The 21,483-nt window shown below is 44.2% G+C and overlaps 1 protein-coding gene across 1 annotated transcript in view; it reads left to right on the top strand.

Moving 5' to 3' along the window:
• Positions 1-20,793, top strand: part of Tshz2 (teashirt zinc finger homeobox 2) — a 244,378-nt gene extending 223,585 nt beyond the window's left edge. The window contains exon 2 of the mRNA XM_076849173.2: positions 16,145-20,793. Within this exon, the coding sequence (XP_076705288.2) occupies positions 16,145-19,212 (3,068 nt within the window). The 3' untranslated portion in view covers positions 19,213-20,793. The remainder of the gene's footprint in view (positions 1-16,144) is intronic.
• The last annotated feature ends 690 nt before the right edge of the window (positions 20,794-21,483 follow it).

Here is a 21,483-nt window from a genome sequence, read left to right as displayed (position 1 = left end):
CAATCTATTCTCGGATTAAAAAAATAATAATAATAAAAAAAAAAAACTAGAAGACAATGTTACCAACACAAAGAAATAATAGATATTTGAGATGACAGATAAGCTGATTACCCTGATTTCATTGGCACACATTGTACATAGGTATAGAAATATCACAGTGTATCACACAAATATGTACAATGATCAGATATTAATTTTTAAAATTAAAAAATAAGTAAAATCCCGCCATTTAAAAAAAAAAGAAAAAAGAACTGACTAAGCTGCAGGGGTGGAATCCATTTCTTGGGAGCCTGGGTGGCCCAAAGGAGACGGGGAAGCGTCGTTTTGCTCTCAGTGCTGGGACCGTGCGTGACACTGAGCTGGCTGGCTCTGCACTGGCTTGGTTTCCCATCCTACCTCTGCGGGCTTCACTGGAGAGCCTCTTGCAAATCTTGTGTTGTGCTCCCAGCCCTCACCTCTAAGGTGCACGTGAAGGTACCCACCCCGCAGGAGTATTTCCAGAACAAAATACACCAGAGCACTTCATACTGGACCAAGCACCCAGTAAGTGCTTGGAGAAATGAAAGGAAGCTCTTCCTTCAGGTCCTCCAATAAGAGGAGAGATTGCACAAGGTGCAAATTCTGGGGTCTGGAAGTCACTTAGATTTGGAATCTTCATTTTAAGTTGGTTCGCTTGAGTAATTAATTCAAATTTAAGGTTTCATTGGTGAGGTGCCCAGGGTTTAGCAACAGTGTTAGTTGAACATGAAAGCTCTTTTAAGGATGAAAGATTTAAAAAAAAAAAAAAAAGAAGAAAAAAAAAAAAGCAGTTCTGTTACAGCTCAGTCCTATGAAGCAAATCCGGACACTCCTGATGGGTGAGTCAGTCAATGATGTGAATATAATGCCCATGTCACACTGATGCACTTGTGATTTTTCCCGACACATCATTGTTTAGCGACACTAAGTAACAGCCCCTAAACACAGAGTCCACCAACCCCACTCTGCCCAGATCAGTGCTCAGATCAGGGCCCATTGCCCTGTGCTCTTCTCCTCCTCTTAGCTCAGCGGGACCACAGTGTGCCTCAGGAGTGTCATGTCACCTCTCCCTAGTCTTTTAAAATTCTGACCTGTTCACAGTTCCACCATCTCTCCACTTCTTTAAGCTCCCTGTGCAGCTGCCATCAATCTTTCTTTATAAAGTAGTGTGTTGTATTTACGAAGCATTCCTGTATTTATTATGAAGTGATCAAGTGTTTTTAACTGAACCAGGACTTTCACTCTGTTGGTTGTTTTGGTTATGCTCTGGATATATAATGTATTTGTTTACGTTTTAAAAGCAGTCTATCCTGTCCTAATTTTTCACATAAGTGCTATAATTACAATGCAATTTTTTTTTTTTTTTTTTTTTTTTTTTGCAAAATGCAAGGTTTGTCCAGGAATCTACACTGTGTTATAACAGAAGCAGGCACATCTGCACTGGGCACAGCAGCTCAGCAGCACACAGTGGAACACGCAGACCCTGAGGATGAGCTGGGATTCAGAGGTGGGACTGGCTCGGGCGTCAACTAAGCTCACTTCAAAGCTGGAGTCAATCAGCTCCAGGTCTATAGTCTTAGGAAAGTCAGTAACTTCTGGAAGCCTAGGACTCCTCATCTTTAAAAATGGAGCTAATGATATCACGCCACCACTGCAGTTTTGTTGTAAGGCTAAAATAAAACATTATGTGTAAGGCGCCAAGTGGTGCGATTAGAATGTTGACCACATAGAAGCAGCTCGTAAGCAACAGGGTCCTGATGAAGCAGTAGAGAACAACCAACCTGTGTCACGGCAACTTGGGGTCAGAAGGAGGTCTCGAGATCGATGCTTCTAATTGATTTCAACAGAACTGCTTTTGTGTGTTTGGGAGCCCGGCTTACCTCTGCCTCACACCCAGCTGCATCCCAAAGTGAGAATACCGCTCTCTGGTCTTTTACGCTAGCACTGGACAATGGGCTTCTTTGCAGTTTATTTGGAAAAAGACGATATTGAGCACACGCATCTGCCTCTATGCCTGTGTGTGCATGTGTGTGTTCATCTGTATGTGTGTGTGTGTGTGTGTGTGTGTGTGTGTGTGTTCGGGTTTCTTTCCTCTACATTTGAAAAAATATAGCTGAGAAAAGATAATGCTCCCACGGCTGGGAAAGATGAGATCATTTGTAAGTGGCTTGTTAAAGCGCACATCATTTTCCTGATCAGCGGTAGCGAGGCTGCATCTTCAGGAGCTGATGCGATTTATCATGTTATTATATATTTAGGGGCTTTTTGAAAATGCTGTTATTTACTCAACCGACTGTGTATATAGACTATTTAAAGCAGATTTTTGACCCAATAGACTGTACCAGCCCCATCCATCCTCTCAACGAGCATGTGGGGACGCTTAAATATGCAGATTATTGGCACAATAGAACATGAGCGCCGCTAGCGTGGACGGGTGCTTGGAAGTCGTTGGGGGATGATATGTCTCCAAGAAGCATGTTCAAGGCAGACCCATCCAGAGAGCCAGGCTCCTGGAGAATCATGCACCAGGATGATTGGCCAGGAAGGAGGGGACGCTGGCTTTGGAGGGAAGATTTTAGCTTCCAAAAACAGGAGACTCTTACTGGCATTAGTTTGTGTGAGGCTAAAAAGAGCAGAATGAAAGATGACCTCTTCCTAGGCCATTGTCAAGTGGGTCCATGCAACCATTTCCCATCTTTGAGTCACAGAGTCAGAATTCAAATTCCAGGGAGCAAGAGTTTGATTGGCCAGGTGGATGTCACGTGCAAGTACTAAAAAAAAAAAAAAAAAAAAAATTAAAAATAAAATAAGGGGAAGGAACAAAAAGAAAAGAGAAAATCCTCATGTTTTTGTTTCACTTCTAGAATCTTTAAATAAATTACCATATATTTAAGTACACACGTGACACACACATACACTCAGGTTATCTCGACTGTGTGGGGAAATGATCCGGATGCTCTAGAGTCATTATATTAAATGCCCAGAGACCTGAATCTATGTCCTGTTGACTCTTCCCAATGTATCTGTGAGAAAGATTTATACAGAGGGGAACTGGTGATGTTCTTCTTGAGTCAGACCCAATTTGATCTTACGCCTTAAAAAAGTGTAAGGCAGGTGTAGAAGGACAGACACTGCAGGATCTCACTCATGTGGAATCTAAAAAGCAGATCACACAGATGTTAAGAGTAGACTAGTTGTCACCAGAAGAAGGGGTGGGTGGGGCAGAGGAAGAAGACGGGTTGGTCAGTGGGCACAGGCAGCAGTTAAATAAGAGGACCAGAGCCTGGTGTTCTATTGCATGGCATGATGACTATAGTTCATGAAAAAGCATTCTGGATTTCAAATTAGATAGAAGAGAAGATATTCGAACGTTCTCGCCATCAAGAAATGACAAATGTTCAAAGTGATGGAGATGCTAATTACCCTGATTTGACCATTGCACAAAACATACACATACAGAAATTGCGTGTTGTACCCTAAAAAGATGTGCAATTATTATGTGTCAAGAATATGCATACCAAGGAACCAGTGTGTATCATGCAAAATGTTAGAACATAGCAAGATAAGATAAAAGACCAGAAGGAATATGGAGGACAAGAGGGTGGATGAATTTCAAGCCCTCTGCAGGTATCCACCACTGGAGACTGTCAGGTCACTAGACAGTGGAGACCTCCCCTGGAGGCTCCTGGGAGAAGAGCCAGTTTGGAACTACCCAGGTGAATGCTGACACAGTGACAAAGGTGCCTATTATTTGCCCATCTCCTTTGTGGTTTGGAACAGAGAAAGGAAGGCAAGCCTTAAGAAAACCATTCTTAAACTCAGCCTAACCTAAAATCAAAGGTTAATAAACCTTGAAGAACTTTCCATTTGATTATTCAAACTATCGATTCAAAGAGATGGAAGCCCTCAGCATCTCCCAGACTTTGGGCCATTTCCAAGAACAGCTTCATCCACCATCCAGGGCAGGTTTGGCCTCAGATCTGACTTGCTATTTTATATCAGTCGCCTCATTTAAAAGCTAACCTAGTTAATTAAGAACTGAAATAGGTCAAGATTTATTTGGCAGTTACTGGAGTTGCTTAGAAATGTGACTCCCTTTCATGATTAACCTGTTTGTTGGTTTGTTTCTTGTCTCATAAAAAAAAAAAAAAAAAAAAAACTTCAACTGATAAGGGTATTTAAATGAATCCAAAAGGAATTGATTGAGAATAATGTAGGAGCCTATTGGATTTTTCAGTCAAGACTTGAAAGAATAAATACTAAAAATCCTGAGACATTCACCCCATTAACGTTGCTCTTCAGGACTAGGGTTTTGTTCATGCAATAACGAGGGGACGTGTTCTGAGAGTTTATCATCACCAGCATTCGGTGCTCTCTCTGCAGCGATCTCATTTATTTCTCACTACAATCTCTGAGGCAGGTATTCTTATTATCTCCAATTTATAGGAGAGACTGAGGTCCCCAGAGGTTGTTACTCTGCTCAAGGTGATGGTGTGGGACATGACAAAGGAGGGATCTGACCCCAGGGAGTTGAGCTGTAGACCACGTGCCCTGCAGTTACATATGATAGCACCCGAAAGGGTAGGCACATGCCTTCTCCTCTAGCCCTCCTGGAATAACAGACAGCCCCCCACCCCATGCAGCCCCCTGCTTCCCTGACAACCAGAGAGGGGATGAATCACACTCTCCCTCATCATTCCCAAAGCTTCAGCTGACCTTGATGTTGCAGGGATCTGGAACTCCTGACTGATAGGGCTAAATGATTCTTTGATGGGGACTGTTCTGTGAATTGGAGGGAGTTTCTCAATACCCCTGGCCTCTACCCACGAGATGCCAACAGTATCCCTTTCTCTATTTCTAACAACCCAAAATGTCTTCAGACATTGCCACATGTCCCCTGGGGCAAAATCACTCCAGGTGGAAAAGCCTTGGGCTAAAGTATGATGGGGACCCAGCTGGCTCCTGGGACCACGTACTTTCTAGACATCAGCTGCCAGATGGTGACCCAATGGACTCACTCTGGAGTACAGAGTAAGCTAAGAGAATACCTCTGCACATCTCTACAGGGGTTGGCTTCTAGATCCCTGGATCCACAAGGTGGTGCCTGTCCCTGATTTTCTCTTTCTCCTAGAGGGACCGGCACACTTTCAGCTGAACACCTTGTGTGGAGGCCTCTGCCCACCAAAGGGAGGTCCTGTTAGAAGAGACAATTTCCGCTGTGCTCTATGGGTTGAGGAGTTGAGACCAATAAGTAAAATATAAGTTTGTGAGATAGAAAATCATACTTCACTAACATAATTATTCATTTATCTGTTTCATCATTCACTTATTCTTATGTTTAACCAACCTTTGAGCAAGGTGTGCTGTGGATGGCAGTGGGATACAACGGTGAACCATATATATTTGACTGTAGAGCTGACAGCCTCATTGTAAAGACAAGCTAGTAAACAGGAGAGTACAATGATCACAAATTGAGATAAAGACTGTAGAAAGAAAGAAAGAGAGAGCGAAAAGAAAAGAAAAGAAAAAAATAGATGACTGAAATGGAAAATCACATTGACCCTTAGGGAGTTAGGGGGGAAATCAGGTGACCCTGTGGGTAAAGAGACTGTCAGGATGAAAGAGGCCTAGACAGGGAAAGGGAGGGGCAGATTTTCTATGTTGGAGAACTACAAAGACCTAGAAGGAGGAGAGACTTTGGTAATTTTAGGGAACAGGCAGAAGAATTTTGGCATTTGACTCCTAAGCAAAAGGACATGATGGAGATAGAGCCACTAGGGAGTCAAGACCAGCCATGGTAGGAATGGCCCAGAGAGTGCAGAACCCGCGAGCTCACTGAGGAAGTGATACAGGTGAACTAAACAATTCCCTGTCACTGTCACGCAGGCAGATGGACTGCAGGAGACATCAGCACCCCTCAAAGAAGAGAAGGAACTGGTGGCGTGGAGATGGATACCAGGGCACAGAGTTTAGATTTATTATGGAAACAGAAGAGACAACCCAGTTAATGAACTAGGCCTGGAGAATGAGGGAGAAGGAAGAGCCCCGCACAGACTTTAGAGCTAAATAGACCCAAATTCAGGTTCCAATTCAGCTGTGCGACTCTGGGGACATTACTTGCAATCTCTGCAATCCAATTTCAGCCTCTGTATGGAGGGAAGTGAATAAACAGTGCCAATGTGGGAATCAAACAAGGTCGTACACACAAAGAAATGACACCACGGACTCTTACAGGTTCGCTCTCCTAGAAAGTTAGCTACTGAATTTTTTGGATTTTTTTAGAATTTTTTAAAATTTGTTCTAATTAGTTATACATGACAGTAGAATGTAAGAAATAGGCAGCCCAGAACTGGGAGTTCCCCGTTACTGAAGGTGCTCCAGTTTATGCTGGGTGGCTCCTTGCCTGGAGTGCTGGGGAGAGGAAAAATGCTTAGCATGAAATCTTGACCCCGATGTTCCTCCAGGTCCTTGGCTTTGGTGAGAGGGAGCCATGTTGGAAGTGCACCTCCATTTCTAAGTGGGAGGAACAGAAAGGCACTCTCTTGGAGGCCTGTACAGAGGGCCAGTCACAATGATCATGTTGGTGAAAAATCCCAATGAAAAAGGGTAAAAAAAGCTGTTCATGGTGGAATTGAAAGATACTCTGCCTGAGGACTTGGCCTAGGACCTGAGAGATTTTACGCCTCTGATTTCTGATTTTGGAGACAGCAAAGACTTTTCACCTGAAAAGCAAGAACCAGTCCACTTTCTGACGTTGCCAGTTTAGCTTCTCAGAGGGAACGGTGGGCTTTTTTCTTTCTTTCTTAATGGGAAGTGGTCACAGCCATGAACTTTGCAAAAGAAGCAGGTTAAAATTTGTCCGTTCTTGGCTAATGCAGTTAGACGTTTTCGAGAAAAGGCAATGAGAAGTGGTCATTATCCATTATCTGCATGAAATATTTCAGAGAAAGAAGCGGCGTTTGCCAAAAGAAAGAAAAGATGTTTGACTTCGAGCCAGGCAAGAAGGAAATAAGATCACCTCCCAGCTCTGTGGGACGGCTGTGCTAACGATGTTATTTCAAGTAGAACTGGAATATACATCTGAAAAAATACACATGGCGCTTACTCTTCATATACTTTCTGAAGGTCATTCTGGATAATGATTCACTGTCCCTTTTCTTGGCAATAATAAAATGGTAATAATAATAAAAATAAAAACTTTTTCATCTTGGAAAGAACTATGTTTGTGTATGTGTTTCTATATCCTGTGTAGGAAAAATTACAGAAAATAAGTGCACGTATTTTGCTGGAAATGGTTGCTACTGCCTGAAAAGTCAAAGTCGAATAATCTTAATTTGATAGCAAGATCTCAGTCCTTCTGTGTAGTTTCTTTGTTCCTGTTTTGTTTCACTTTTCTCTCCTCTGTTCCTGATTTATGGCTCTCTGGGTATGAGGATAATACAAGGATAATGATCTCTAAACTGGAGCCACCAGAAAGCTTATGAAGTGGCCTCCTTCTCACCCTTCTCCATGAATATTTTCCCACTCTGCTTTTTTAAATTGTCACCAAGACACGTCGCAATAATAATACATGCTGGACTGAAATTCTACGTGGCTGAATGTGAGATATTTTTCCTGGAGACCTTGAGCTTTGAGCATTAGTCATTTCTCTCAATGCAAAGCCCGAGGCCTCTCACAAAGACCTTTCTCTCTCAGATGGTGGCTTGCGCTATTTCTTGAGGATTACAGACATGATCATTATGGGTAATGACCTAATAACTTGCTATTCGATGAATGCACATCACTTCTATGGAACTTCCCGGCACATATACCACTGGCTCCTTGTACAAATGATTTTATATTAAAGAACAAACCCCAAACTGGAGGAAGCTCTTTTCTTATGCATGACACTTACAAAGCTGGTTCGTATCTAATGCAAATACCATCTAAAAGCTGTTGGCTTGGAATAAGATTTATGGATAACAAAGAATGCTGAAGCAAACTGATTTCAGCCGCCTGTAGGCTGAGGTTGAAGACCAGGGCTCACGGTGTTTGTAAAGTGCCTGCAACAGTGCTAAGACGTTGGGAGATAGTGCTTCAGCCTGGGTTTTCCATACTTTTGGTAGTGGATACTGCTAACAATCCCGAATAGATACTGGTATGGCTCCCATTTTGTTGATGAGCATGCTGGGCCATTGAGAGTTTCAGTTACCCCCACGATCAGGGTAAGTAGTAAGTGACAGACCTTAGTTTGGGTCATGACACCAACGTCCTGGACCATCTCACCTATGCATTACTGATCCCTGAATCAGTGATTTATCTCTTTCTGGCTCTATGTTCCCTGTGCAATATAATCATGGAGCAGTTGTCTAAAATAGTTACTTAAGTCTGCCTATGGAGCTGGTATGCCCTATGTTCCCTAGGAACATAGGCACAGAAAAGCATATTGCTAGCCATCTTTCTACTAATTAAAAGTTTTATAATGAACATCAGGCTTCTCAAACCTCCTTGAGCATATGAATGCCCTGAGGATTTTGTTCAGTGATTCCTATTCTGTAGGCTCGGGGCAGCCTGAGATTCTGCATTTCTAACAGGCTCCCAGATGATGCTGATGCTGCTGGTCCATATTCTGGGTAGTGAGAATTTATAGTGCATTTGTCTTCCACTTCCTCCTTTATCCTGAGTGGGGTGGGGGGGGGACAACTGGTGACATAGGCAGGCTGGGGATGGTCAGCACCATGTGCCAGATGAGGAAACAGAGGCCAAAGAACTAGTGTGAGAGAATCACGAAAGCACATGAGATCTTCTGCTCTTGAGTTGTCTTGGCCCCCCAGCTTAGAGGTTGCAAAGATCAGGCCCCAGACAAGCCTGTTTCATCCTATAGTTGAACCACACAAAACATCTGGCAACCTTAGACCCTGACAGCTTCTTGGGCAGAGGCTGTATGCTTCCAGACAATAGCACAAACTTTTTAGGCATCCACAGCTCCTGCAATTCTCTCTTTCTTTAGGTAAGTATCCACCACTACAGATCTTCACTGGGGAGAGTTGCTTTTCTTCCACCTGGTCTATTTTGTCCATTGCCTTCACCTGACTTCCTATAGGAACATGTGACCTTTTCATGACTTCTCTCTCCCAATTTCAGGTCCAACTTCTGTCTGTAGCTCATCTCTCTCTGATCCTTGGCCTTTGGAGCACCACGGGGGCAGAAGTCCCCTTGAAACTCAAACTGTCTTATCTATGGTGGCTGCAGAATAAATATTTATTGATTCAAGGAATAAACAGACAAACCACAAAGAGTTGACCTAGTGTCCGCTACCCTGATCTGAACTATCATAGTCCTCTGTTGCTGCCTAGTGGGACGTGGAGAAAGTCACAAAGCACAATTAGAAAATAGCCATATAGGCCTGGGGCTGGGGATCAATGGCAGAGTGCTTGCCTAGCATGCGTGGAGGCACTGGCTTTGATCTTTCCCACCACATAAAAAATAAACAAATAAAATAAAGGCATTCTGTCCATCTACAAATTCAAAAAAAGAAAATAGCTATGTAGTCTAAAGAGCTGGGACAATGACCCAAGAACGTGCCAATGACAGGACGTTAAGAAAAATGGATTTTTTTCATGCAGGCCCCTCCTGGTACACATTCATTACACATGTGAAACATTCTAATGAACTAAATAGTCTTTGGGACTTTTTATAAGGAACGTGGTTTGTGGTGGTCATCTGTTTCCATGGGGCACAGATGGTCCCAGGATGCACCTCCGTTTCTGCACCTACTCTATTTCCAACACGCCTTAGAACCAGGATCCTACTTGACATCCAGAGAGAGGAGGGACCAGCGTGCCTCTCTCCACCAGTGTGTGTCAGCCACACTTACACTAATGAGTTCTATATGATGTGGCAGGAACGAAAATCCATAGGCCATGAATGTGGGGTCACTGTTGAAAATTTTCCTGACTGGGAATGTGCATGAACTTCATAGCTTCCACAGACCTCAGAGAGAGGGGGCCTTGGCTTGCGGTGCCTGGATTCTCTGTAAATGAAGAAGATGAGAGCACTGGGGTCAGGGGTCTCCACAGCCCTCTGGCCTCCCACTGTCCTGAAACAAAAAGCAGATGGCTCCCTCAGAGGCCCCCACTCTGGGCCTGGCCACCATTGAAAAGTAGCTCAGCTTTCCTGAACACTAAATCCTCTGTCTGTGCTCATCCTGCCAACGGGAGTGCCAATTAGTGCCAATAATAATATACATACTAACGACTTGTAGACCACAGTCGCCAAAACACTGGAGACAGTGACAGGAGGCCTTGCTCTGTATCTTGGCTTAGCACACCTATGGGTCCATGGCGAGAAGTCCTCCCACCCCTCATCTGCATCCATCTGCACACTGCAGAATCTCCGTGTGGTTTTAAACTGTCATTTAGTGTGGGAGATTGGCGAAAATGATCCTGTCAGCATGGGATATGCAGTTAAATGAGATCTTAGTTGCTCTCTGGCTTATTTTTGAAAATCAGCCTTCTTGAGTTTTAAATTGTTCTTGGGTTCTAAGAGTTCCACCTCTCCTGCCGTTTAAAAACCTGTCAGCGATTTCACTGTGAATACTCAGTTGAGGATTTTCGAGACAACTATGAGAATGTATACCAGCAACAATCTGATGTCAAACATCTGACCACCTGCAAATTATTTTTCACAATTTCATTTAAATCTTTGTGACTAGAAGATTGGGAAACAATAGAAGTGGTCACTTAAAAAAAAACACAATAATTTTACTTTTTTTTTAACATTTAACATAAGATTTTTTTTTTTAATTTCAGGGTCATTTCTGAATTTTATCCACATCTATTAGGGTCAAACATTTGCAGCAGTTGTAAAGTGGCATTTCTCTTTTGTTAAACAAAGAATTCTGGAAATGATTGCTTTACTATGAACCACAGAACACTTAACGGATTTTGTTTATTATGGGTAAAATTCGTCCATATTTTCACAGATTCTTCTGGGTGGCTCTTGTTCTTTCATTAAAGTCTGTTCACCTGAGAGCATAATTTCTGATGTCTTGCAATATTGGTGTTTATTTACTATCTTCATATTTAGATGTATAAATCCAAATCTTGTTACTCAGAGAGTGGTTGGTCTGAAAAGATGATTTTATGTGTGTGTTCTTGTTTTGTTGTGGAATCAAGTTGATAGAACGATTGTAATTCACACATGATCTCTGTTGGTTGGGGGGGTCCTTCACTCAACTGAGGTGCCAGTCGCACTGCTAAGGACCAGAGTTTGTGGCTATAATTGTCCTCTTCTGTTGTCTGATCTATTCATTCAAGCATTGAGATCATTTGTAGACAGGATGTGACGGTCTACGCCAGTCGGCAATGTGGGTGCTGGGGAGGATCAAGCTCTTCCTTCGGAAGGACAGATATTTTAATTTCACATTCCATGGGAGAAGACAACCAATCAATAGACAAACAAATAGGACCACTAGCAAGTACTGTAGGGATTCATCAGCAGGGTGACATGCTAGAAAGTCACCGAGAGAGGAAATGGGCCAGGGAAAGCCCTGAGACGTGCAGTACAGAGGAAGAACTTTCTGGGCAGACACATTTGCAATGTCAATGAATCACAGTCAATAAAAGGGTTGGCAGGTTCGAGGGGAAAGAAAGAGACTATTGTGTCTTAGACACGGAGAGTAGGGTGCGGGTGTGCAGGAGGGCAGCAGGAACAGGCGGCGACCAAACCCCGGGCTCCTGTGGTCCATGCAGAGGATCTGAACTTCATTGCAAGTGCAACAGAAAGACACCACCAGAGTTGCATCAGAGGAAACTCGTGGCCTGACCCATTCTGCATAGAAGGTTCTGACGACAAAGTGTGGAAAGACTGTTGTGTCACCCCAGCGGACAGGAGGGCAGCCCCATCTGAGCAGTGGCCATGCAGTAGAAGAGAAATGGTCTCATGAGCCTGTCACTGAGATGGAACTGACAGGTTGCTCATGAATGAGCTGTCCGGGGAAGGGAATGCATGTGGCCAGAGTCAACGTGGTAAAGGATGGAGGTTGGGTTGGAATGGGGGATGTTTGTCACCGTGAAGTTTGACCTTCAACCCAATTCAGCAAAAAGATTCTTCCTGTACCTTGGCATAATTGTGATCGTTTTTTCTTTTGTTAAATAAGAATAAACCTGCCACTCATCCAGTTATACCAAGAGTCACACATGATGCAATCCTATTAAACAAATCATCGATAGAGAGAGAGACAGACACTCATTATCCACCGGATTCCCCGTATGCTGGCTGCCTTCCCTCTCTCGCCTCAACTGCCGGTGGCAAACAAAATCACTTAAGTCAAGTGAACAGTTTTAAATGTACAATATTAAAATGTGTTTTTAGAAACTCCTTGGAACCCTCAGCCATTGTTAAAATGCACTCACTTTGACAGATGCTTTGGCACTTTTTTTATGAGGCTTTTCAACGCGTTACCTTATCGGGTGCACGAGATTTAGTCTGTTCTGCAGAGAAAAACAGACAAAAAGGGTCTCTCAGCACGAGTTACTCTTCTGTAAAGGTTATAGTAAACATGTCAATGCCTAATTAAGCAGAAAATTTTATCTGTATTGTGGGGGAGGCGTGTGCTGTCTGCGACTTTTCTTCTGGGGAATCCATTTAGAAGGACAAAGTAGATTGTGAGGTTGAGCTGGTCCGGAAGGCGCAGCTTCCAAATGTCAGGAGAGAGAGAGAGAGGGGGAGAGAGAGAGAGAGAGAGAGAGAGAGAGAGAGAGAGCACTTCTTTTCTCCCTGTTTGAAAATGACTATATTGGCTGAGCAGATTTTGTGTGAGAGTGTGTGTGTGTGTGTGCACGTGCGAGCGCGCGTGTGCACACCAATGTCTCATCAACACACACAACACTAAACCTGATTTAATTCTCAGCTTCCTAATAAGCATCAGGCACAGAGTAAGGCACAGAAAATACTAGATGAATAAAACCCAGAAACACCCTTAACCAACTGTGCGACAGAAAGCCCTCCTTCCCTCTCCAGAGTCTTCACTTGCTCTGTGCCTGTACATATGTGCTGTAATCACACTGCACGTGTGCACGGGTATACGTGTGCGTTGTTGTGAACACACTGTGTGTATGTGTGTGCACATGTCTGTTGCTGTGCTGGCACTGCCCCTAAGCAAGGGATCATATATCTCAGCCTGGAACCGCGCTGCCTAGTGCCTTCTACTCAGTGTCTGTCGGGAGTAAAATCACCCTTTGCCTTTTCAAAAGTGACCCTATTTTGATTGATGAAATTTGTCTGATTTTTGAAGCATCTTACTTGGGTTAGTGACTACTTATTATTAATTTTGTAACATAGATGCTCTCCTGGAACCTAATGGTATAACTATTTTTGTAAATATGCAGATTATTCCAGAGGAGAGAGATGTGGAGAGAACAACAAAGATGGCCTGACTCAGTAATTTGCTGGCTTTACACTGCAATTTCCTTGCAAGTAGAGACCACTTATTAATGGTTGTTTGACTAGACCTAGTACGTGTTGTTTCTTTAAATCAATTTATGCAACTAGAGACCAGCAATACCAATATAATGAAAAAATCCACTTGTGGGCTTGCTGAAGAAGCAACGCCACATCGATAGCAATAAAATAATGAACCCAACTCCTTAACTCGTGCAGTGAATGCTCACATCTTGTGTTATGATACCACAACCTTAAAATCATGGGCTCCTGGGCTGGGATTGCAGCTCAGTGGTAGAGCACTTGCCTAGCATGTGTGAGGCACTGGGTTCGATTCTTAGCATCACATATAAATAAGTAAAAATAAAGGCCCATTGACAACTAAAAATTTTTTTAAAAAAATCATGGGCTCCTGTGTCCAGCATTCCCACAGTTCTCCCTCCTGAGGTGGTGATCTTTTTTTTATTATTATTATTTTTCATTAGGTTGGTGATACAAAGAGACCGCGCCTCCTGGGCAAGACTGTAGATTCTCTCATGCAACAGATTTGGGTTCATGACGGGACCCTGCAACCTTGGCTGTGTGACTTTGTGTGAATTCCTTAAGTTTCAGTTTCCCCCATCTGTGGAATGAAAATAATAATAGCACTTGCTTCGTGTAGCTATTAGGTGAAATGAAAGAATGTACTTGCAGTGATTAGCTTGGTTCCCAGGAGACAGTAATTGCTCAGTTAAAATTCTTCATCTTCAGCAGAAAGCAATAAATAGAAGGGCACAGGGATGGAGGACAGAGTAAAGGAGACTTTATTGGTGGGGCTCCTGAAGGTTAGGTCCCAGAATCATGAGATCTTTAAAACATACATTTCCAAGTTACTTCCTCTTCTGAACTGACTATATATGGCTAAGGTTAAACATATTCAATTCTTTAGGATTATTTACTATATATAGAAAATATTCCTTGCTGTTTAGTAAATGATTTTATACTATTTCAGTGTGCACTTGATAAAGATGTTGATAAAATTTTTTTTGTCAACTAACAGTCAAAATCTCGTTTAGCCAGTTAAACATAAGTTTGACTTTCTTTTCTTCCACGCCTCTTGTTAAGAAGTTAGTGGCTGTGGGCTAAGGTCTTCATAGATGACCTGCTCCCCTCAAGGGCTGCCCTTCTGTGCATTTTGAAGGCTGGGCTGGCTGGTGGAGGTGGCCCCTCGTTCCAGCTGAGCTTGTCTGTTCATGGTGAATTTACTGCTCACAACTATTACCATAGCTGACCTTTTTTTATGGTTCTGGGTTACTAATAATGTCTTCTAAGTTCTACATATTCTGGTAGCTTATTGTGATTTCTTCAAAAATAGTTATTAACATCTCAAAACCATTGTGCTTTTAAATATATATATATCTTATCTTCCATCAGCCTTTGGAGTTCCTGACTCCAGCTGCCTTAGTCCTCACAAACCCCCTTCTCTTTGAGCTCTGCCATTTCTCAGGACAGACCTTCAATGCAGGACTATCTTCTAAGCTTGATCCTTGGTGGATGTAAATAACAGCACCTACTTCTAGGGTGTTTTTCCAAGTAGCCACCTGCCACCAAGAGAGAAAGAGAAACTCATATGGAAGATATTGCATTAAGATCATGCAAGCCTTGCAAATCCAAGGCTGAATCTCCTTTTCTTGGGTATATCTTTGGTTGCATTTTATCCACGTGGCTCTGAAAAGCCAGGTGAAGAAAATGAACCCATGGGCATAAATAGTCATGCTCTCCATCTCCATTGATGGATATTTGCCATTAATTCCCTTTGCACCACCCCCATGTCTTCATTTTCCCTCTGCAATTACTGGCCCTAAATCCTTTCCGAGAAGGGAAAGCATGCATCCCCAATAGCATTCTGCATCTACAAATCAACTGTATAATTGGCATCTCATGACGGGTACCCACAAATCACGGTGCATTTGAAATTACAGGAATAAGATCGAGATAGCATTTTAGCCTTGCCTGGAAAGGTCTTCATAAGACTGTTTGAGAATAATAGGATAGTCCCCAAACCTCCCATTCTAGCACTATTTGCCATTATTTAAAAATCATTATATTTGCTGAGCTTACATAATTTTTCAGCTATCAATGGAAGATTTTATTTGCATACTCCATAATCTCCCTTCCTGTCGGGCACCTCTCTGCAAATAAAAATGTTACAACAAAAAGGCACTGGCTATCAAAAATATATTGGCTGTGCATTCAAATTAGTTCTGAGCACTTAAAAATGGTACATTCAGATGAGTGTTTGCCAATATATCTAAGTTTTTTGGTAACTTTACCACTGAAACACCAAGGTCAAGTCTTAGTCTTCTTACAAGCCAACATCCTTCTCGGTTATGACTTTAATAAGATTTGCATTTCAATCCAGATTTCCTGAAAGTCATGCACGTTAATGAAACTGTCCCATTATAGGAATATTAGAATGATATTCCTTAAACACAGAATTATTAACTTGGGATTCTAGGCACTTGTAGAGAATGATAAGTCTGGACATTTTTTTTAAAGGTAGTCCATGGCATAAAAGACACCATTTGGCTTTTCCTATTTCCATCTCTGGCAGTTCATAAACATGTGAATGAAATTGCTGCCCTGTTCACCATGGGAAGCGCTCTGCCTAAGTGGGGACATGGGAATGGAATGTGTCATTTCATCTCTTCTCCTTCTCTTGCAGGCTACGCCCAGGAGGAACAGCTAAAGGAAGAGGAGGAGATTAAAGAGGAAGAGGAGGAGGAGGAGGACAGCGGTTCAGTAGCTCAGCTTCAGGGAAGCAATGACACGGGGACAGACGAGGAGCTAGAAACGGGCCCAGAGCAGAAAGGCTACTTCAGCTGCCAGAACTCTCCTGGAAGTCATTTGTCCAATCAGGACGCAGAGAACGAGTCTCTGCTGAGTGATGCCAGCGACCAGGTGTCAGACATCAAGAGCGTGTGCGGCAGAGATGCCCCGGACAAGAAAGCGAACGCTCACCCCAAGCTTCCAAGCGAGGCACACAATTGCATGGATAAAATGACCGCCGTGTACGCCAACATCCTGTCGGACTCCTACTGGTCCGGCCTGGGCCTCGGCTTCAAGCTCTCCAACAGCGAGAGGCGCAGTTGTGACACCCGCAATGGCAGCAACAAGAGTGATTTTGATTGGCACCAAGACGCTCTGTCCAAAAGCCTGCAGCAAAACTTGCCTTCCAGGTCGGTCTCGAAGCCCAGCCTGTTCAGCTCCGTGCAGCTGTACCGGCAGAGCAGCAAGATGTGCGGGACTGTGTTCACCGGGGCCAGCAGGTTCCGCTGCCGGCAGTGCAGTGCTGCCTACGACACCCTGGTTGAGTTGACTGTGCACATGAATGAGACGGGCCACTATCAAGATGACAACCGCAAAAAGGACAAGCTTAGACCCACGAGCTATTCGAAGCCCCGGAAACGGGCTTTTCAGGATATGGATAAGGAGGATGCTCAAAAGGTTCTGAAATGCATGTTCTGTGGTGACTCCTTCGATTCCCTCCAAGATTTGAGTGTCCATATGATAAAGACAAAACATTACCAAAAAGTGCCTTTGAAGGAGCCAGTGCCAACCATTTCATCAAAAATGGTCACTCCGGCCAAGAAGCGTGTGTTCGATGTCAATCGGCCTTGTTCCCCCGATTCCACCACCGGATCGTTTGCAGATTCCTTTCCTTCTCAGAAGACCGCCAGCTTGCAGCTGTCCTCCAACAACCGCTATGGCTACCAAAATGGCGCCAGCTACACCTGGCAGTTCGAGGCCTGCAAGTCCCAGATCCTCAAGTGCATGGAGTGTGGGAGCTCCCACGACACCTTGCAGCAGCTCACCACCCACATGATGGTCACAGGCCACTTCCTCAAGGTCACCAGCTCTGCCTCCAAGAAAGGGAAGCAGCTGGTGTTGGACCCACTCGCAGTCGAGAAAATGCAGTCCTTGTCAGAGACCCCAAACAGTGACCCTCTGGCTCCCAAGCCATCGAGCAACTCAGCATCCGACTGTACAGCCTCGACCACCGAGTTAAAGAAAGAGAGCAAAAAAGACAAGCCAGAGGAAGCCAACAAGGGTGAGAAGGTCGTGAAAAGTGAGGAATATGAAGACCCTCTCCAAAAGCCTTTAGACCCCACCATGAAGTACCAGTACCTGAGGGAGGAGGATTTAGAAGACGGCGCCAAGGGCGGAGGGGACATCCTGAAGTCTCTGGAAAATACTGTAACCACAGCGATCCACAAAGCCCAGAATGGCGCCCCCAGCTGGAGCGCGTACCCCAGCATCCACGCGGCCTACCAACTGCCAGAGGGTGCCAAGCCGCCTTTGCCCGTGGGATCCCAGGTACTGCAGATCCGACCTAATCTCGCCAACAAGTTGAGGCCCATCGCTCCAAAATGGAAAGTCATGCCACTGGTGTCTGTGCCCCCAAACCTGGCCCCGTACACTCAAGTCAAAAAGGAGTCGGAAGACAAAGACGAAGTCGTGAAGGAGAGTGGGAAGGAAAGTCCCCAGGAAGAGGCATCCTCCTTCAGCCACAGTGAGAAGGAGTCCTTCCCCAAAAGTGAACCACCTTCGGATTCCAGAAAGGTGGAGCCGTGTCCCCTGAAGGAGGAGGACAAGCTGATGAAGGAGAGCTGTGAGAAAGAGAAGCCGCAGCCCGTGGAGCCTGTGTCTTCTCTTAGCAATGGATGCGCCCTCACCAACCACACGCCGGCCCTGCCGTGCATCAACCCACTCAGCGCACTGCAGTCCGTCTTGAACAATCACCTGGGCAAGGCCACCGAGCCCTTGCGCTCACCTTCCTGCTCCAGCCCAAGCTCAAGCACAATTTCTCTGTTCCACAAGTCAAATCTCAGCGTTGTGGACAAGCCGGTTTTGAGCCCTGCCTCCTCCAGACCGGCCAGTGTGTCCAGGCGCTACCTGTTTGAGAACAATGACCAACCCATCGACCTGACCAAGTCCAAAAGCAAGAAGGCCGAGTCCTCGCAAGCACAATCCTGTACATCCCCACCTCAGAAGCATGCTCTGTCTGACATCGCCGACATGGTCAAAGTCCTCCCCAAAGCCACCACCCCCAAGCCTGCCACCTCCTCAAGAGTCCCTCCTATGAAGCTGGAAATGGATGTCAGGCGCTTCGAGGACGTGTCCAATGAAGTCTCAACTTTGCATAAAAGAAAAGGTCGGCAGTCCAACTGGAACCCCCAGCACCTCCTGATTTTGCAGGCACAGTTCGCCTCAAGCCTCTTCCAAACATCAGAGGGCAAATACCTGCTGTCTGACCTGGGCCCACAAGAGCGCATGCAGATCTCAAAGTTTACGGGACTCTCCATGACCACCATCAGCCACTGGTTGGCAAACGTCAAGTACCAGCTTAGGAAAACAGGCGGGACGAAGTTTCTGAAAAACATGGACAAAGGACACCCCATCTTCTATTGCAGTGACTGTGCCTCCCAGTTCAGAACCCCTTCCACCTACATCAGTCACTTGGAGTCTCACCTGGGCTTCCAAATGAAGGACATGACCCGCATGGCCGCGGACCAGCAAAGCAAGGTGGAACAGGAGCTCTCTCGGGTGTCGTCGGCTCAGAGGTCTCCGGAAACAATAGCTGGCGAAGAGGATTCAGACTCTAAATTCAAGTGTAAGTTGTGCTGTCGGACATTTGTGAGCAAACATGCAGTAAAACTCCACCTAAGCAAAACGCACAGCAAGTCACCCGAACACCATTCACAGTTTGTAACAGACGTGGATGAAGAATAGCTCTGCAGGTATGGGTTTGCTCCCAGGCCGTGGCAACCTCAGCCTTGAGAGGAGCTGATTAAGGGAGATGGGTCTGCTTAGAGGCAGCCCATGTCTCCTGAGGCCAAGCAGGACAGTAGCTCGCTGCAGTAGAATTATTTTTATGAAGGACCAGAACATGATAAATAAGTCCTAACCCTTCTCTCAAGTCCTCCAGTTTAGAGTGGGGGGATAGGATAAAAAGGACTTAGAGAGGCCACATCCGCCTACGTTGCTTCTAGGCCTTCATGATATATGATCCCCAAGGCCCAATCTCCCCGGGGCCACCAAGGCTCTCCCTCCTTGTAATGAATAAGTGCTAACTTTTCACGGGTCCATTCTACACACCCCCCCACCCCACCTTTCCATAGCAATGCTAATGACTGACAAAATGGTCAAAAGATGAGCAATCAGGATGGGGGACTGCTAGGGGCAGTCACTACACAGAGATTTCTTAATCAGCTCATGAATAGCTTAAAGTTGTCTTTATTATTGTTACTTGTAATAATGCTTTTTGCAGCTTGCTTTTAGCAATTGCTACCTTTCACCTCCTTCCCTTGTCTATTTCCTACATTAATTTTCCTATGAAAGAGCATGTGCCCTTAAGGAGATGGTAGAAAAATACTCTTCTCTGCAGAGAATTGAGAGGAAATGAGAGGAGGCCTATTTTCCCCTCTCATCTCTTGGTTTTCTTGAGGGTAAACTATCATCAGAGTCCACCTTTAACAGAGAAAGATGGAATGTATGCCCTTGAGATTTTATTTTACATAAAGAAATAAATGGCTCTCTGCCCACTTCAGGTCAATGCGCACGGGGGCCCACAGCTTAAGGTAATTTGCATCAAGTATCATACAAGTTCATGCCTTGAGTAGTCACTGGATACCCAAACTACTTATGTCCCCTCAGAAGAGAGGACAGAGACAAAGATCAAATGCCTTGCCTGATAAGTCGCACCAGCCATTTTCAAGCGTTAAGCATAAGCAAGGCTGGGTCATAGCAAATTGCTGCCATCTCCTTTTTTGCATTACCTCTACTTCCTTTTCTATCCCCTTCAGCACGACATCCCCACATGCTAAGGACCCTCACACATAATCAGACAGTCCTCCACTGGGGCCACATCCAACATAAGGACTCAACAGGAACTCAAACTTCTATGTCTACCAGTCCAGTTTAGGTCATGCTAGATTACAAATTTGCTCTTAATTAATTCACAATAAGGTATGGAAAGATAATAATAACATATGAGTTCTGGCCACCCCCTGTTGTCAGAGCATTTGTTTGTAAACAGGAGATTTTCAGATCAAGCTCTAAGGGTTTGGACACTATATCATTTCCAGGAAGAGAGGCATATTTGTACGGCATGGCTCTGGCCTCACCCCACGCAGGTAGGAAGATTTTCCTAGCATGAGGATGGGCCCAGATGATATAAAAGGCTAACATATCTGATGCGGGACTCTTCCCTCAGTGAGAAGATCTGAGCTTCTGATTGGGGCCTATATGAAGACCATCTTTTTTGTTTGCATGTTTTTATCATAATAATTAAATGTTATTGGCAGATTCACATTTTGGTTTCCAGCATGGTTTTTTCAGCTCATCCTATTGAATGAAAACCTAAATGCATCTATTGAATCCACAGGTGGGCCCAGGGCTCTGCAACATCCTATTTATTTGCTATATAACATTTTACATTTTATGTAACTTGCTATTATGCTTTTCTGGTCCTTTAAAAAAAAAAAAAAAAAGGTGGACATACACAGAATACCTAGAGAAAAGAAAGATATTTCAAAGCCAATTGCAGTGGGTCCAAACCAAGAGGACAAATAGGTGATGTTTATTTTGTGCTATAATAAAGACCAATTTTCCACCTGTTAGGTTTGTAATCATTTTTTAAACTGCGGTATGTAAATAGGGAGAAAGGAGAAAAAGAAAGCTCTCATCCATCCTCAGTCAAAATCTGAAAAGTACAATATCTGCTCTAGAGAAGTAAGAGTAAACCAATAATTTGGGAAAACATACACAAAAGGTACTTGCAAATCTGTTAAATACGTAGATAAGATAGCTACTTTCACCTCTCTCGGCATTCGTACAGAATAAACGTCTCTAATGTGGACCTTCAAAGCACCATGTTAAAGTATAATCATTCCAATCCAAAGCTCCATCCTTAAGTAACCACCATTGTGATGTGAATCCGAGAGGATTGCAGAGGAACAGGTTGGACTCTTTGGGACTCATTTAAAGCGGTGCGAGTCTGTT

The sequence above is a fragment of the Callospermophilus lateralis genome, chromosome 3, assembly GCF_048772815.1.
Source record: "Callospermophilus lateralis isolate mCalLat2 chromosome 3, mCalLat2.hap1, whole genome shotgun sequence".
Lineage (NCBI taxonomy): Eukaryota > Metazoa > Chordata > Mammalia > Rodentia > Sciuridae > Callospermophilus > Callospermophilus lateralis.
Note: the sequence above shows the minus strand (reverse complement) of the source record. Positions and strands in the feature narration are given on the sequence as shown.